The sequence below is a fragment of the Pagrus major genome, chromosome 18, assembly GCF_040436345.1.
Source record: "Pagrus major chromosome 18, Pma_NU_1.0".
Taxonomy (NCBI): Eukaryota; Metazoa; Chordata; class Actinopteri; order Spariformes; family Sparidae; genus Pagrus; species Pagrus major.
In genome coordinates, this window is record NC_133232.1 from 36118835 (window position 1) to 36138055 (window position 19221).

The following is a 19221-nucleotide window of genomic DNA, read 5'->3' on the forward strand; positions in this document are numbered from 1 at the left end:
CACATGCTGTTATTAAGTCATCATATTCTTCTATCAGTGACATTTCCTAAAATAGTAGTGTCGTTGTCGCAGGGCAGTTGAAAAGATGCTAATAGTGTTTGGCAAGTTTAGATTTATGACGCTTTTAGTTGTAAAGAGAGCCGCGGTCTGGCCGAGGCCACGGCCTCCCGGCGCTCATTTTATGCACACGACCTCTCCTCTATGCAGCACTTTTCCAGAATAGCATCTTCATCATAAGGACTCGCACGGCAGGATTAACTTTATTGCTGTAGCTGTTGTCTTGGAGATTAGTGTGAAAACAAATTAACTGCAGTCAGCACTCAGCACTGTGTATATTAAAGTAATAAGCTTCAAAAGTTATTTGTCAGTACTTTCTCTATCTGAACCTTGACAGAACAAAAGGAATTGCTATTTTCCAGAAAAAAATCAAATGTGCCCTGCACAGGAAGTAATGTCTTTTATGTATGCAGAGGTCACAATATAATAAGGTTTATTTTGAAAAAAAAGAATAAAAAAGAATGGACGATAGCAGAAGAGACGTACGATGCAGCAGTCAGGCTTTCAGGGAGCAATTTTTAAAATATGGCCAGATCCACATTCAGAAAATCAACACAAGTACATTATCAGCAGAATGTGGAGAAAGAACAGTGTAGAGGTCATGTCAAAGACGGCCATGCACCGAGTTGAAGAGATGTCTGAGGTCAGCGTGCTAACCAGTTAGCCCCGGCCCGTCCTGTCACCTAAAACCACTTTGAACCTCAAGAGGAGACAGTACCAGAGCCCCTGTAGTTTCAGCTGGGAGATGTAAAAGTGGTAAGTTAGCTACATTTCACAAGCTCTCTAAGCTTTTAATGTACTTAATGAACACAAAACTCTCAACATGTCAAGAAAGGAAATACCTGTGCATCCATTTTCCTTACCAAACAACCGTACACGTTCTGAATTCAAGATTAAGCTTAACTGCCTCATTAACTCTTCGTCAAACACACCTTACTCAAACTACACAGAGAAGAAATAAAACTTACTAAAGCAGTGTTGCCCTGTGATGAACTGGTGATTTATCCATGGTGTACCCCGCTTTGGCCCAATGTCAGCTGGGTGCTGGGTGGTGATTTTCAACTCATTTTCTCTTGGATTCGCACCACCAACAGCATTTCCTCTGTTTGTGTCTACTCTCGTCTTTTCACTGAGTTTTTATGTTCTTCATGTCTTCTCGAATTTGGCATGTTGGAACTTTTTACAGCAATATAACAAGATGGTGTTTCCTGTTTTCTAAACTGAATGTAAAAATTGGTCTTTTTCAAGGTTTTTGAGTAGACAACAAATATTACCAATTTAAGGAGAGGACTGTCATGTGAGGTTGCCTTTTTGCAGAAGAACTACTCCTCTCATTTGAGGAGGCTGCTTGAGTGCTGAAGAAGCTGTCAGAAAAATGTTAAATGACTCATTGGTGGCTGTTCACCAGTTGACCAGTGCTGCTGTGTATAAGTGTGCAGTTTGGACGCAGGATAGGTAGCCACATGGACAGAGTCAGAGTCAGCAGGTTTTCTGAAAACTCAAAACCCTCAGCCAAAGAGGGAGAATGCAATCTCTGATGTTCCCCGCTGTGCTGTCTGGACTGACTGTAAACCTAGATGCACTCCTGCCTCCGAGGCATGCCTTGATTTCCCATCCCTGGTATAGGATATACAGTAAATACCTCCTCTATGACTTAAGATCTTTCTATAGCTCCTGAGTGAGGCCCAGTCAAGTTCAAAGTAGTGCTGCTGGCAGAGTTTTGACCCCAGATAGATGAGGCAGGAGTGGGATAGGTGAGGAATGTTTGGTGCCTCTGTCCGCAGGCTGTTCGCACCTTCGGTTTCTGCTCACGGCTGAGTCAGTTTAATACACTGTCAGTCTAACAAAGTGCCTTCTGTTAGTCCTCTTTACACTGTAAGAGTTGCTTTTTTTTCTCTCCTCTGAGGGGTGAGTGAGGGTTTTCCACTAGAAAATGATTGGTGGACGAGTTGTCACTGGGAAATGAAACAGCTGAGTCTCCAGGCGCCAAAATGGGACTCAGGCTATGGACCCTCAGGCACATGTTCAAATCTCTGTAGCACATGTCGGGTGTTTGGCTCTGTAACAGCTATTATAATACAATAAATGTAGGTTTTTATTCCAACCGAAACCTTTTCCAGAGTCATTTCAAGAGGGGAAAATGATCAGCTTTTTAACTTTGGATGAAAACAAAACCCATATTCACTCTTTTTGAATCGGGTGTCTGTATGCATATACTAACTACAGCTCTAAACTTTTCTGACTCAGAGGAAGACTACTGAGAAAAGCTGTGGCTGAGGACGTTCACTTGACTCTTGCAACCTGTTATTTTGGTTTGGGATGAAGACTTTGTCTGCCAGTTGAGGATATTTTAGAAAAGCGGACATCACATGCTCATGAAACGCTGCCAAGTAGAGCAGAGCTCTTTTTTCAGTCCTTACTTAATTTGCTGCAGGAGTAAGTATTGCAACAACCATCATGCTTTTGAGAAGTGAGTAATTCAAAAACTGTTAAATCGCACCGGATAAACAGGAATCAACAAGTTACTCAGGTCAAAGTAAAAAGATCAAGCGTAAAAACTCTTCCCTTCATGTGAGACATTGGCAGCTAATGTCTTAAATCATATGAGCAATCAGCCTCGGCGGTCTCAGTCAGAGCCTGTTGCATGCTCCACATGCCAACACCTCTCTCATCACCACATCTCTAAATATAGAATGTGACATATTCAGCCCACAACTGTTTGATTGCCCCATATATCTCTGGGAGCAGATGTTTGAGATGCCGGTCCACGGAGATGCCTCACCCCGTTTTTTTAGCATGTGCGCTCATCCCTTTAATGTAGCTCCTCGGCTTCTGATGTCTCTGCTCGGGTTTAGACCTCAGGCATACGACGGAGCTTCTCCTCTGACCACAACCGGAGGAAATAATTGTTTACATTTTTTTTTTGCCCTCGCAAAGTTTCAGGTAGTTGTGGTCCGTTACCTGAGCACGAGGAGTTGTGAATGATAGCAGAATTTCATCAGTTTGAGCTTCGATTGCCAGCAGAGAGTTGAAGTGTTTCTGGTTCATTGAAAATCCCTCAGACAGAAGTCTCTTTAAAAACAATTAAAACGCCTTTATTGTCACAGATGATCATGTTAGACTTTAAAAACAAACTCTGGTCATACAGGCCACAGCTCCATGTCCAGGTGGAAGACCCCTGTTGGTGGATGCAGATCCCTGACGAAGGCTTAATACTGAAACATGAGGTGAAATATGACAATGCTGTGACAATAAAGGCATTTAAATTGTTTATAAAGAGACTGCCTTTGAGTTTTCTCGTGATTGTTATGTTCCTGGGTTAACTGAACTGGATTTCACACCATACTTAGTATTATTTGGGGTAAACACTATATTTGAATAGAGTTTTTGGAATGAATAATGTTATATTTAGAAATACTAAAACCTGAAAATGTAAAAATCTTAAAAGATCCAATTTGTAAGAATTCCCAACTCGTCAAATACTGACGCTTCGGACTATCAGCCCTGACTCACAGTCGCACAGTGTCAGTATTTGACGAGTTGGGCAATGAGACTTTCTTTAATATCGGACCTTTAAAGCTGCTGTGGTTGTTTGAGCTAACTTCCTGTCTGTTCTGGAGTCAGTAATCCTCCCTCCTCTCCATGTCAGCACAAGAACACAGAGTGGTAATCGCCTGATATACCAGCAGACAGGAACATAATGCACTGCAAAGAGATTAATCAAGAGCACATCAATTATTATGGCTCTTAATAATGTACATGAGTACAAATCACAGTCGATATTAAGCATTCAGTGTGTGTCTCTGAGCCAACAGTGAAGCCTCTTTGTAGCTGGTGAAGGTCAAGACTTTTATAAGACTGAGTTTATTATTCTCTAAAATTTCCTCCGTCGGCTACAATTGAATGAAGTAAATTGACTGTATTGAGGTGTCAGTGCAGAAAAAACCTTTCTCCTCTCATGTCAAGCTGTTTCCAGCATTAGATGCTGACAAGGAAATTACTCTAAACGTTCCCGTTGCCGTTCCGATATAAAAGCAGGGTAGACGAGTGGTTGGAGAGTCTGCCTTGTAACTGACATTTGGATCGATCCCCTGTGACCTCGGCTGACCGCTCACATGTCCTTGAGCAACACACTGAATCTGAACCAGTTCCAGGGGAAATGCTCTGCCGCTGACCCGTCTCCTGATCCGCAGAACTCCTCCAGAATCAAAATGGAAAGTCAGTTGGAAACATGGAGCTTTGCTCTGGTTACATACCAAAGTGGAGTGATTTATCCATACAGCTGTCAGCAGCATCTGCGCTGTGCTTATATTACATTTAATCATATCACTTAAAGAAGTTGCTCTATTGACTTCTTCTTGGTCCGTCAACGATGAGCCTGAAGCTGTTCACCTTCACCTCTTCATATGGATTTTCAAGTTGTTCAAAACTCTCCTAATGGAATCTGAGTCCGTTACTATTTCAGGGCTCGGGTCAAGTTGATTCTCGACTCGCTGCTTTCATTAAATCGGCTTCAAGAGAATATTAACATGAAGTGTCCATACATCGCCTCCGGCAAAACTATTTCACTCAGCTGCATTCTGACGGAGATCCCTCTCATTGATTGTGATTCAGTCTGAGCTGCAGTTATAATTTTCAGTGAACTTTTAGTGCGATTACCTCTCTTATTAGTGCCGTGTATTTGCTCGTGAAATTTATTTCTAAAGAATCAGAGGACAAGAAACCCAGAAGCTGCCCCGGGAGGATAAGCTTACATTTCTTAAGGATTCCCAAAATTACACAAAAACTGTAGATAATGAAGCAGTCAAAGCTGTTTGTTGTGGAACAATCAATAAAAAACAATGGGAGAAGATGTTCTGCTCATGTTGCATGGAGGATATGAGTGCCATATCAACTGACAAGTGGTATATTGAAATAATTGAGGAGTGAAAGGTAAGATGAGTAAAGCTGAGTAAAATCCCCTCAGACTCGCTCTTCTTCAAAAAGAGGGGAGATTAGAAGTTCCAGGCAGCGTGCCAGGCCCGCAAAAAATGTCTCTACTTGTAGCTAAAGTCGTCAGAAAAGACTATAATTCATTGTGTCCTGATTCCATAAATCTTCAAGCAATGAATCACGCGGCTCTTTAGTGAAACAAGCAAGTTTTGACATGAATTCATGTGACACGTGTTGACATTCCTTCAGTTTCTCCTCCAAAGTCCTTATCAGCGTGAAGTGAACGCCCTCACTATCAGTGTGAGAGGCAACACTGCAGGACATTTTGTTGTGTCTGGTGCCGTTTGTGTTGAAGGAGACAAAAGAGAATCATTTAGGTGCTTGTTTCCTCGTCCCGACAGTGACCACCGAGGTGCACTGCTGTTGAAACACTCCTGGAGACTCTTGGCAGAGAAAGGCAGCGTAATGTTCACGATGCGTTCCACATGGTCCGTTAATTACAAAGACCCTTTAGAGAACGGTGAGTCTCATTAGCTTCACAGAAAATTTCACAGATTTTTTTTTTAAAGAAAAACAGTTTGAGATGAATGTTATCTGTTAGGCTACGTCCCATATTGACATGTCATTAAAACATGTCATGTCACGTTCACAATACATGTTTATTACTTGACTTCCATGTCAGGAGGTTGAGTAGACGAGGCTGAAGCCAGAGACCAATGATCAAGACTGCGTTCTGGTATTTTTAAAGTGTGACACCCCTGGATATTCTGAAGGAGACCCCGAGACAATTTCCAGATGTGTTTGTGGCGACAAAAACCAGATAGTGTTGATGGGAAGTCGGCCATGTTTGTAGCAGCCAACAAATGTATTTTAAGCCAGAACATGTTGTTTTCCAAAACCTAACCAAGTGGTTTTGTGCTTTAACCTCACCAGAGTATAAACACAGCGTAGCGACAAGAGAAAAATTGAAAACTGAACTGAAAGAAATGTAAAAGTTTAAAGTTATCTGTGGTTTTGCAGAAACTTACTTTGCCAACATTATTCTAGGGATCGGGTTGGAGAGTTAGATTAGACTCTCTCTCATATCGGACCTTTAAATAGGCTTCTGGAGCTGCAGCCTGACATGAAGCACCACATTAAACCACTAATCGACGTTTTTACACTTTCGCACGGACCAGTTAAACAAGATATTGCCTGTTAATTATGGAGCTTAAGAAGTGCTGGTAGGTGATCACAAACATGTACTGTACACCAGCAGTTTGTTGACGTCATAATGTAAATGATAAGAAACTGTGATGGGTTGAGCTGCAGCTCTGAGTGACCATCAGGTTCGATCCCACAAAGTTCACTTGGGTTTGGGATGACACTTGTCATGGTGGCAAGGGACAAATGCCAGAGGGGAAGTCAACAAGGGCATAACGAAACACAGCTTCAGAAGTCAGTGTAAAGATGTGAGACTGGTGAGAATCAGAATAACTTTTGGCAAGACAGCAAAGTATTTATCTCAAAATGTTGAACAATTTTTTTGGCTGTAGAGCAAAAAAGTGTCCAAAACAGCAGTGACTAAACTCCCCAAGAGCACCTTGGACCACTTGGGTTGTCTCCATCTGTCCTATTATGTGTTCTCTGGAAACCAATGATCAAATTCTTTACAAGATGCTGCTCATGTACAAATAAGAGACGTTCACTGAGAAAAAAACAAGACAAAATGTAATGTTACACTGACCAGTGCTGCTGGACTGCTGTCAGAGTTCAGTGAGGGTCAGACTGTGGAGAGCAAGGAATCGGAAAAGTGACATCATGGTAAACCAGAGTGATTATCACTGCTGAGCTGAGGTTACGAGAATAAAGAGCTCCTCTGTTTGGATGCTGTTTGGAGTTGGACCAGGCAGCAACCAGCTGGGCACAGCTGAGATGTACCGTCCCAAATTATTCTCATCTGCTGCCTCAGAGACAAAAATCTTTTTCAATTTCTGTCCTCCCTTGTAAACAAGAAGAACAAAAATGTTAAACTGAATTTAGGGAAAGGAGAGGAGGTGGAGGGAGTGAAGGGAGAAGAGGAAAAGCAGACACACTGTGAGATTTATTGAGCTAAAGGTCAATATCTGCGTAACCAGAGTGAACAAGTCGAGAAACATTCACAGTCATTTTCTTTCACAAACCATTACTGAAGCTAATCCTTTTAAAGTTTCTTAAAGGCTGATGCAAAAAATGAATGAATTTACCAGATTAACAAAAGCACAAACTTGTTCAGAGCTCGAGCCAAAACCTGCTTAATAAAATCTGAAATCAGAGCCACAAAGCACGCTGCCTCCTTAAGGTGTTTAAAATTGAACAACATGCCTGAGGAGATTTTCAAACACTGCATTATCCTTTCATGCAAACGACCTTTAAAGTGATGTGTCTTCTTTCCTCTTATTAAACGTTCACTATAAATTTAAGCAGTCTGTTTGTTCAGGAGGATCAAATACATGTTCTGTGTTTAGCTAAATTGGCCTTTAACAGTGAAGTGGTGAAGTGAATCAGCAGTGTAAATGTTAGCTATGATAATGAGCATGGTGTTTTTCATATCACTGCATTGGTATATTATGACATCTATTCTCCAAGGCCAGAAACTTCCTGGACTCTCCACCAGTTGCCTGACAACAGGCCCCAGCTGAGAGAGAGTCTGAAGAACAACCCCATGAAATGAAACGTCGGATTGTCTTTTCTACCCTTTGCTTTGTGTACAGATAAAACCAAAAAGATATCATGTTTAAATAAATGAGCCCTGGAGGTACTCTGCAGATTTTGTTTCCATGGGACAGAGCCAGGTTACCTGTTTCCCTCTGTTTCCAGTCTTAATGCTAAGCTAAGCTAACCAGCTGCTGGTTCCAGCTAGCCTACATGTTGACTACACAGACATCCATCCTCTCATCTGTCCCTCTAACAGACCAAAATGTCAAACTATTCTTCAGTACAACTTTTTGGTTCTATCTTTTACAATCTTACTAACCAGTATATCTGTTAGATGAAGCTACAGCCTCACATGCAGAACCCTCAATATAACACAATAAGCTTAACCTGGTTTGTTACTCAGAACCATCTGGAGTTCATCCTTAGAAAGTTTTTGGAAACTTTCAAATAACACTCTGACGAACCACCTGTCTGTCACTGTAAATTAATCTCTTGCCAGAGCCAGACAAGAGAAGACATAGACATGTTTTCCATTGAGAAAAGCCTCATGGGCCATTCTTTGCTCTTCTTTCAAAACAATATGACGTCCAGTTCTGATAAAGCTGACGCTTTTAAACAAAAAGTCACTTCACAGTCAGTATCATTGACTGTTCTCCCATGTGACCCCCTCCTCCGTGACCTCCACTGGCTTCCTGTTGCAGCCCGCATCCAATTCAAGACCATGGTACTGGCCTTCAAGGCCGTCAACAGAACTGCACCCATCTACCTCCAAACACTGATCAGACCACACGCCCCAGCGCGAGCACTTCGCTCCACTACATCAGCTGGCCGGCCGGTACCGCCATCGCCGAGAGCAAACAAAGGTCGCTCAGCGAAGTCACGACTCTTCTCTGTTCTGGCGCCTCAGTGGTGGAACGAACTCCCGACCAGCGTCAGGACAGCAGAGTCACTCGCCATCTTCCACAAAAGACTCAAGACTCACTTGTTCAGGCTTCACCTCGACCCCGCAGAGCATGACTCCCTCCCCCCCGGAGCCACTGCTCAGAAGGAGAACTAGAATTACACTATTTTGATGTTGTAAAGATCAAGTTACTTTACTGTAATTTCACCACTTTTCACAAGACTTTCCCAGGATGTTTTCATTCAGCTACTCAGGCAGCTGCACACTACAACACATGACACAAGGTCACCAGTGCAGCTTTTGTTGCTCTGCCATCTTCACAGTATTTTGGACATCATGTTCTCTCCAATTGTAAAAATGATTTCAAGGATTTTAATTTCTGGTTTTCATGGCTAGCTCAGGTGGAATGAATAATTTTATAACTGCAGTGCATATTTCTGCTAATTCAATTACACTGCACACTTGAGTGTGTTACTGGCTAAGTAGCTGCTTGTAAAGGCGTGTTTGTCAGATTGGAGTGCCGCACTTGACCTGCAGAACTTTACACGTTTCTGCAGTGGTCTAATTTCACTGAGTAGGACTGAATGTGGGGACGTGGGGGAAACTGTCAGGGGGACTCCATATCATAATGCCTGTGTCTGTCTGTGTGTGTGTGTGTGTGTGTGTGTGTGTGTCTTTACATATAGTGTTGCGTACATATGTGAAAAGTCATCTTTTGTCTGTGTGTATGTTATTGTGTGAGAATATGCAAACACACACGTGTGTAAAGAAAGTGAGTTCCGCTGCAGAGCACTCTGGGAACTGGAGGGGTCTTTCTAACACAAACACACCGAGGCATGGACCCCACTGACGCACTAATGCGGGTGCAGAGGGGTTAAAACAACAGCCGCGTGAATGCCCGGCACGGACACGAGAAAAATACCTACACAGCCCCGTTGACTCCAACTCTCAGAGCCCGAAGCACACTGTTTACGACAGCATGAAAAGCAGACACCACAGCTCAGGCTCAGATTTCAGAGCCATAGACTATTTCTGACCGTGCTGTGGCTGATGCTGTGTACACTTGAGGAAAATATGTGTTTGCTAATGCAGTTTTATAGATTGTTTGAAGGTCGTTTTGACAATTTAAATACCAAACCTTCAAGAAAATAATAGTAAAGGTAATGTGAATGAAATTGCAGGTCATTTATGTGACTGACAAATTACCTGAAATCGAGCCACGCTGCTAGCCAAAATTAAATATAGTATATAGGGCTGAAATAACCATTAATGACCCTTAAATGTGATTTGAATTTATCAAAGCTCAAACATTGGACAAATAAATGCTTTTATTGATCACCTGATGCTCAAGCATCTTCAGCAATTACAAATGAAAGTACAAAAATAAATAAATAGAGAGAAAACGGTTACATTGAAAAGTGTTTTGGTTAAATTGGATGTAAGAGTGCAAAAAATAAGAATAACAACCGACTTCTCATCTTAAAGTCCTTCAGTTCATAATGTACAGTCACTGTGCCGAGCTCTGTCCAAACATGTTCATTGTTGTCTTGGATCTTAAAACATGAGAATGTGAAGACTCTGACTTCTTGTGAGTTTTGCAAAAAAAATTCAAATAAAACCGTACACAAGATTAAATAACTCATTAAAACTGAAAGCATTTTTACAGTGTATAATGTGTGACCTCAATCAAGACGAGTGGATCTGGGTTGTGGCCTTTTAGCTACGCTAAGAGGCTTTAACAACAGCTCAATTCCTGCACTCACTTGCAAATTAGGCTTGCTGGAGGGCGTCAGGAGGAGCAAATGATACACATGCAGCATATTGTGTACATAATGATGGCAGTGTGTTCGCCTCTGGGGAAGAAACAAATGAAGACATGAAAGAAGGAAATGAAAGTAGTTCCTTTAAGCTAAAGCTCGGCTCATTTTAAATGACAGAATTAGTTCAATTAAAGCTTCTCTCGGTATCTTATGCAAATGATGAGTTAGTAAGTTTTCTTTACCTCAAATTACTTAAAAACAGCTTGCTATCACAGATTTACCAACAACACAATATGCTGTTTTGAAAGGATAATGTCCAATTTATAATCAGTCCTTCATTGGCATTATGATAATTGTTCTTTTTTTTTTTTTTTACAAAAATACAAAGAAAGAAAAAACTCATTAATGTTCCATTATTTCCAATACTTCAATGAATAATGATGGTCCTGAGGTTTTGGGGCAGTTTTACTTGAAAGCACACATGCTCTCCTGCTCTTGTGATACAAATTGGCATTAAAGAATTGGCATAAATTACAATATTTTCAGACATTAGGCAACATTTTTATCCAGACTCACTTAGAAAACATAAGTGGTAAAAGCTCCAGTGTCTTTTAAAAGGACATTCTGAGACAAGTCAAAGGGATCAAGCCATAATTTACTGTATGTGTCTCAGTAATGTGTCCTTCTGACTGCTGTGACTCTCATCACACATTCATCGTGATGACTTTGATCCCGTGAGCGTTGATGTAGGTGAGGAGGACGTTGGCTCGCCTCTCAATTACATCGATCAGCTTGTCGATGCCCTGTCGGCCGCCCTGGCTCTCCCAGTACGTCTGGTCCAGGAACAGAGACTGGAGGAGCTTCTCCCTCAGCCTCCTGCTCTTCAGCACTGACACGGCCTGCTCTGGAAGCCTGCAAACACAGAAAGTGAGGAAAAGGTATGTAATCAAATTGAGTTCAGAGGCAGAACTCTTAGCTTCATGCAGAAATAGTCCAAATGATTCTCACAGCACCCTGTTTTTATAGTTTGTCATCAGCAAAGTCAAACTTGCCAAAAAAAGAAACAGCTGGAATCAAATAAGTCTGTGCTGCACATTTATTTTGATTGTTTGTTTCGTGCTGAGCAATATTAAGAAGGTGACTGTAACACAGAGATTAAAGTGCAGAAATCAGTAACACTAACAGCTGTGAAAGAACAACAAGATAAAAAGCCAATTGATTAGTTTGAAATAACTACATTTTATCCCCCTGCTGCCCTCTGTGGGTTGGATATCTTCCGCATTACTAGCCCCCATGACATGCGATTTCTGCGCACCCTGTCATTTAATCAAAACTGTCATTCACTATGGTAACAGGACGCTAAACCCTCCAGAGCGACTGGTACAGCGTATCATTCATTCATGAAGATCGAGCTTAGCTACGTTATCAAGAGAATAAAAGCCTACTACAACCATTTTTATTGCTTAGCCCACTTAGCTAACACTTCTAAAGCCTTAAAATGCTGTTTGTGCATCATGATACTTCTTGACTTGGTCTAGTTCCCAGTAAACTCACGGATAGGTGCACATCTATAAAGGTTAAACCTGGATCGAAATAATCGTTTCATCCTGTTTGACTTGTGCCATGAACTACACACGATGTTTATCAATTTAAAATGTAATTTTCAGAGTCAAAGAAGTCGCAGTTTGTCGTAATTTAGTAAAATATCATCTAGTTTTGTGTTAAACTGCTCAATGAACTACATCGTCACGCTCAACAGACTAGATCAAAAAAAGATTTGTCTCTCTCCGTTCACTACCATACAAAGTTTCTCTGAAACAAGGCTTCATGTGGACAAACCGGAAGTCTTCATCACTACTATTTCTTTTCTGTGTTTTAGACTGCGTTGCTCCTGAGGATGTGTTTATGATTGAAATTTGAAAGCTGCCACTTTTTTGACATTTTTCTCGCCCACAAGTGGGAGGCCAACAAGCTCCACTCATACAAATGAAATATCAACAGAGATAAAGAAAAAAAAAAGAGATCTCTATTATGCGAAGCAGTGCAGCAGCTGGAAACAGCAGTCAGGTTTGGAGTTGGTCCCTTTTTTCCACTTCAGTATGAATGGGGGTGAGTGACATTTACACAGTATGGATGGTAGACGGTTGTGAATGAATAAAACTCAAAGTGCTGCTCGACTCAGACATACTGTTTGTTGGCTCGCCTCGCTGACTATTGGGTTGATTTAAGTACTGCCTGCGTAGGAGCTCTGCCTCAGAGAAATGTTTGGATAGCAAGAATGATGAACCACAAGAGAGAAAGATGGGGACATGAGCTTTGAAGATGACTGGTCAAGAGCCGTGAAAAGACTACTAAGTGGTTGTTGACTGTGTGTTTAGGTTTTCTAGCTGCTCAGTCTTTCCAAGCACCACTGTATGTTGCACATGTCAGTCTGGGATGTGGCTGGAATAAGATGTCAAATATCCATTTTTTTAGCTTTGATAGAAGTCAAAGAAACCTCTCAGATCTACAGAGAACCGAGTAAAGATCAGGTATTCAAAACATGTTGTGGTCTTGCAGTCGAAGGTCATCTGACAACCACTAACTTTAGATTCATGTTGCCTTTGTATCTGATTTGCATGCCAGAGTAGAAGCTACAGTTTTGATGAGGATCACAAGGATCCATGAGTGGGGAGGAGACACGGGCGTCCTTGCCAAACCACAGTTTCTGTTCCGTCTCCCGTGTGGTATGACTCACTGATTTATTGATCAAAAGATACATGAAATGAAAGCAATGTCTCTGCAGTGTGGTTGGAATTACAGATCCACACAGATCGGTGGGGGATAAACAGAAAGAACACATAATCATGCCCCCCAGATTCATGTTCAAAACACACATCTTCTTTGTTTAGCCAGATCTAAATATTTACCAAAGTTGCGCAGGTTTCGAACATTTAAACTATCATTTGAAAAGATCAAAACAAGATTGAACAGTTTCTTGTTTGCGATAAGTGCTTTGTGCTTTGCAGATGATTGTGTGCAAACCTTTCATTCAGAACTTCTGAGCAGAGTTTCAACACACTCCTTTCAGAGATTCAAATGCTGTAATTTGTCAACCATGTTGTTCAGGGGCGAAAAAACTGAAACTCTGGAAAACAGTGACTGAAAACAACAAGACAGGCTGTCCACCAATCATTTGTGTTCCAACAAAATACAACCAATCATTTTTGTGGAAAAAAATAATCAATAACAGCCTCGTCGCCAGGATAAAACGTTCTGCAAAACCACATATGCGTTGAAGTTTGACGTGGCGGAGGCTACGTACGGACATTTGTACAAAACATTCACCGTACATGTTTAATTGACTTTCACATCAGGAGGTGGAGGATGTTACAAACCCAGGCCAAACAGGAAACCGCAGTTCGAGGCTGTGTTGTGGCATTTGTAAGCGTGACACCGCTGGATATCTTTAAGGAGATCCAGGGACCTTTCCAGCCATGTTTGTGGGGACCGAAGGAGGTCGAGCCAAACATGAAGTTTTCCTAACTCTAACCAGAGCAGAAGCACAGCACTGTGACAAGAGCCAAGTAGAAAACTGAACCTAAACAAACGTTAAGTTGGAACATAAAGAAACTTACAGCTTCAACGTATCTGTGGTTTTTGCAGAAATGTACTTAGATAACATTTATTCTGACGATTGGATCGTTAATCAATCGTCCTGCGGTGGTCCAGACTTATTGTTAACGTTGGTTCAGCCCGTGAACATTTTTGAAAAAAAGGAAAAGGCTGATTCATCTGACAGAAGTTCTTATTTTGCTCATACGCACTCCAAATAAATCAGGAATAACGCACATAAAAACAAAACCACTGAAGTCATCAGTAGTGATGTATTTTTGGGCCTCGTCAGTGTTGTGATCCAGACTTACTCCTTGATTCCTTCCAGGAGCCTGAAGTCCAGGTTGTCCTCATTGCGGTCGAAGAAGCCCTTGTTGTTGGTGAAGACCAGGTGCCTGGGGTCGTGACCCCTGTGGATGATGTTTGTCAGTTGTATGTGGTTCTGGTCCCCACAATCGGCATGGTGGCCCAGTTCCACACACACATCCTCCTGCCTGGGCCTGAACCCACAGCAGCTCTGATCCAGCCGGTTGTTAATCTGAAAAGAAAGACTACTTGAAGTTGACGCATTAAGAATACAAGCACACTTGTTGCTGGTATTTATGAGCTTCAGATCAGTAATGATGGAGAATTTACTCTGGGTTTTAAAGTGTGTGAAGACCCTGGCAAGCTCTTTAGTCTTTCTTCCACTGAACAAGCTCATTTTGCAACCCTGACTGGCTCCCTTTCACAACATCTCAAAGACTACATAATGCTTTTACTACAAGATAAAATAGCTGAAATGGTTTGGTCAAGAACAAACTAAACACATCCAGCATTTATTAGATGAGATATCAACATCATTTACCAGACTGCTGTGTGACACGACTGCACAAGGCAGCACTATCAGGCACTATCTCATATAACTCCTGCTTCCTCCACAGGGATTGGCCATACATCCAACTATAGCTTCCAAGCATCCATCCCTATGTATATGAAAACCCATTTGATTGGCAGAGGTTTGAGATGCTGCAACCAAAGGCTTAATAAACCCTGTGATATAGTATCTGTCAATCACAGGTTTCATATTGGACTTTTGAAGGATTAGGTGTCACTGACAGGCACCTTTTTCAGGATCCTTGGGGTTGGGGCTACTGGGGTCGATGAGCATCCACCAAGGCATGAAGTGTAATGAGCTGAAATACCTCCAGGATGCCTGTCAGTCAAGCCAACACGACCCTCAACAAACCCTTCTCCTCAACCTCCAGCGACAAAAAAACTCCAGCTTTTAACCCTTCCAAGCCCAGAATCCATCATAATGGACTTCAGATATTTGCTGGGCTCAGCTGATGAAGGTAAGGTTTAAAAAATGTTGCTTTGGTAACTAAAAGGACTCGTTTTGACATATTAGCTGCCAGGTGACAGACGTAAGGAATTTACATATTTCTCTTTTTTTCACAACATAGTTACTTTCAGATTATATTTCAACATTTTACACAGACACAGAGGTTATTGAACTTACAGAAAAGTGAGTAATGGGGGTTTGGAAAATGAGAAGGAACATCCTTTCAGGAAAAAGAATAATAATTTAACCCACTCTTTTTTTTTCTTTGTGGTTGTTTTTCTTTTATTCTGGCATGCTCTCCTTCAGAAGCTGAGAAAGATAATGTGCCCAACACAATTTTCATCCATCAAAAGAGCCCATTTTCACTCCCAGTGCCTCAAATACTGCAGCCTAGTTCATCACCCAACACTTGTAGGTAGCCTTGTAGCGAAAAAGTCTTAATTAGGAGGTGGTTGAGGTTTTCGAATGGATCTATTTGCTATTAGAGGAAATGCATGAGTTCTACTCCGGCTTCACTATTCAGCCCTTGCTGTTGAAATGATCTTTCTATGATCTGAATAGTTGTTGTATAAAACAAATCCATGTAGTAATTTATTCATATCAGTCTTTTACCAGCACAGAACACATTTATCATGACTTATTTAGTGTAAGGAACCTGAAATAAAGAACAAACAAAAGATTTTTTTTAAAAGTATCGAAACTATTTTTTTTTTTTTCCAATTCCTCACTCTACTGTGGCTGCTATCTCACAATTAAGAAATGAATTTAAGAGTCCTCAGGAGATGTGTCCTCAAAGCCAAAATTTGGTCAGGGATCCAGTCTTCCCACACAGGAAACAAGACATGGATTCAGCCAAAAGACAATACCTTTGAGGATATGTAATCTATTTTTTCCTGCAATAACAGCTGTTGGAACGTCAGCAAAATTCATCTATGAAGCATTTTTGGAATTCAATAAAGCCTGAGAGGTTTTAACTGCACAAAAGAAAACATAAGCACGGAAAAGTTGCAGACATGTTTTTTCACTTTCAGAGGAATGTGGGATTTATCAGATCTGTCCGTCACTATCTCAAACCTTCTTCATCTTTCAAACTGTTTCATTACCTGTAACAGGAAGTCAAACAGGGCCAGTTTAGTCCACTCATAGTGATGAACTGTGGAGCAGCCGGAGTCAGGCTTCGGGCTGCTGTTTTTATGCCAACACCTCTGTTTCAGGGAGCTCTGGTACTCCCCCCATGTTAACCTCACGGTGGACAAGCCTGCAGCAAGGCCTTCTGGGTAGAGAGATGCATCCCATGACACCACCGGGCAGGGCTGGCCATCTAAAGAGGGAGGATAAACGGATTATACGGTAAGGTTTCAGCAACTGTTGAGTCTCGTTAAGTTTTTTTTTAACCTATTTTTATCCAGGAAAAGCTTAGTGAGCAACGTAGCTCATCAGCGGTGCTTTCATTTGCATTCATCCAGTCTACATTTGGTAATCAGGCCTTTCACAACCCCAAGGCCCAAAACTGGACTAATGTGCCACTTATGGTTCTCAGTACATTTATGAATATTTGATGATATAACGTGATTAATATTTCATTTTCACAGCATTAAATCTTCATTTTCAGAAAAACGTGGTGTTGCGATATCCGAGACAGAGTAGAAGAAACACAAAGAGTTTCTTGTCCTTTGCAGATGTTAATAATAGATGAAATAGAGAGGAAGGTGGACAGTGGCTCTCACCTGTCTGTCACCTGCTGTGTGTTTGCTCTTTAAAGGGTAACTCCACCAATTTCACACATTGTGTGTGTACGACTGCATATGTGGAAAAAAAAGTAGTATAGAGCCGTTAGACTCCTGAGGAAGCTGCATGAAGTCAAATAAATTGCCTCCAGTGATGTAACCAAGTGGCTAAGTTGCATTTTGGGTAATGTAGGCACCAGTTTTGAAAAGCAGTCCACTGGTCTTAACACTGTTGGACTCATTATGGACAGCTGAAAAACAAATGATCAAAATTTCTATTCCTATTCTATTTTATTCCATCTATTCTATTCCTTTTCATAAAACTGGTGCCTACATTACCCACAATGCAACTGCAAACACACTTTAATATTAAATGAGTGGAGTTGCCCTTAAATTCATAGATACACCCCCTTGGAAGAGGTCATTACAGGGTGTGCTGACATCTTGTCAGTGTTCTGACAAAGACAAAGTTCTGAGTTTGACCCGTACATCTCATCACACCGCCGTATGACATTTAAGACACATCACAGCTTTTGAAAGGAAGAAGAAGGTGATATCTCTGGTTCTGCTGTTGAAGCTTTTCATAAGGAGTGCTTTTCAAAACCTGCCTCAGATTACACTCAGCCTCCTCTGGAGCCACAAAAGGCTTTACACTACCATCTCCACTTTGATGAGGAAAATTGGTGAAGTTACCCTTTCATGGATTGTTTTTCTAACTCCAGGTTATTCAGTGACTGCGTCCAGCGCACACAGAAGTCCCACTCAAAGTGAGGAAACCAAGCGAGTTATCAACAAGTTATAAAATGTCATTTATTTTCCTCAGACAACCTTCCCCACCTCCCTCCTGCTCACTCTCTCCCTCTCTCTCTGTGTCGTGCCTTTACACTCACTGATAATCTTCATCAGCAGAGTTATGAATTAACTGAATTAAATTAAAGGCAGTCCACTGTACATTTTATCCAGCTTCAGCCAGAAAATAATAAGCTTTCTCCTCGTGTGTGACATACCGTGTAAGAAGCTGAACTTTCTGCTGACAGCTGGTAACGTCCTGTTGAGCCCCAGCACCCGGTCCAGATGAAAAGCGAAGACCTCAGTGGTGTCCACGGGGCTGCTGATGACCCCACACTGCCCTCCGCATACATTGCTCAGTTTTGAGTGCTTTTGGTTGGTCACTGAACCGCCTGCCTCGCCCTCAAATATCAGAAGCGACGGAGAGTCTCCATGAGAAACTTCTTTGATGCGCAAAACTTTGGCATCCGCAAGAAAGCGCATGGCCTTCACGTCCTGCGGGCTGAGCCATGGCGGTGCCCTCTGGCTGTAGATGCGGATAGAACTAATGTGAGAGTCTGTTTGTGCATCTGTGTGAGATTTAGGGATTATATCCAAAGATTTATAATCAACATCCCCGGTTTCTCCCCAGGAAGTCTTGCGTGCAAAGTTGCGCTGGCCTGCGTCCCGCTCCAAAGTGCCAAGTTTGTTCTGCGTAAAAGCTGAATTAGCCGATTTACTCCTTCTCACTTTCCTCCTCAGTTTTGGTCTGATTGTCCCTCTGATGTTTGCAGGTTTCTGGCGCTTTGACTTCAGCGTTATGTACACCACGTTGGACCGTGTCGGGACCACAAAGCTCGCACCGGTCTGTAAATCCGCAGAATCTGGCGGCGCATCACCAAAATCCAAATTATACAATCCACGGGCGTGTCGGTACTTGTCTTTATCGGTCCTCCTGTCCCGGTGCTGCTGCGTGTATCCAACTTGTGAAACCACAAAAAACAAATAGACAACACACACGCTCGCAATTATCAAACTCCTTTTGGAAAGAGGGAACCTCCGAAAGCTGCCGGTTAGTTTTAGAAAAGGGAAGCAGAGCCAGTGAGAGCGAGACTTCCCCATTAGAACTTATGGCATTAACATGGTTGAGTGTCTTTTTGTGTGTGTGTGCCAAACGCAAACCAGGAGGAGCGCTCAACTTCCGAAACTCATTTTGGAAAGGGAGGATTTGTGGTCACAAAGTGCACGGAGGCAACTGCGTGGAGGGGATGGACGCACTGACTGGGAAACCACCCTCAAGCACGAGGGGACTGTGTGTGTGTGTGTGTGTGGGGGGGGGGGGGGGGGGGGGGGGGGTTCTGAGCTACGATCCTATATGATAAAATAACAAATAATAACAAATAATAATAAAACAACACAGTAAGCACTTTATGGATGTGGGTTCAGCCCATCAGCTGCGCAGTCTGCTGAGACTTAAGAACA

General features: G+C 42.0%; 1 protein-coding gene across 1 annotated transcript; it reads right to left on the reverse strand.

Moving 5' to 3' along the window:
* Window positions 1-9897: 9897 nt before the first annotated feature.
* On the reverse strand, window positions 9898-18861 carry gask1b (golgi associated kinase 1B). Its single transcript, XM_073487146.1, has 4 exons — window positions 17979-18861; window positions 16348-16565; window positions 14232-14458; window positions 9898-11238 (listed from the first exon to the last, which is right to left on the reverse strand). The coding sequence occupies exons 1-4, from the start codon at window positions 18859-18861 to the stop codon at window positions 11031-11033; spliced, it is 1536 nt and encodes a 511-aa protein (XP_073343247.1). The 3' UTR covers window positions 9898-11030.
* Between the last annotated feature and the right edge of the window lie 360 nt (window positions 18862-19221).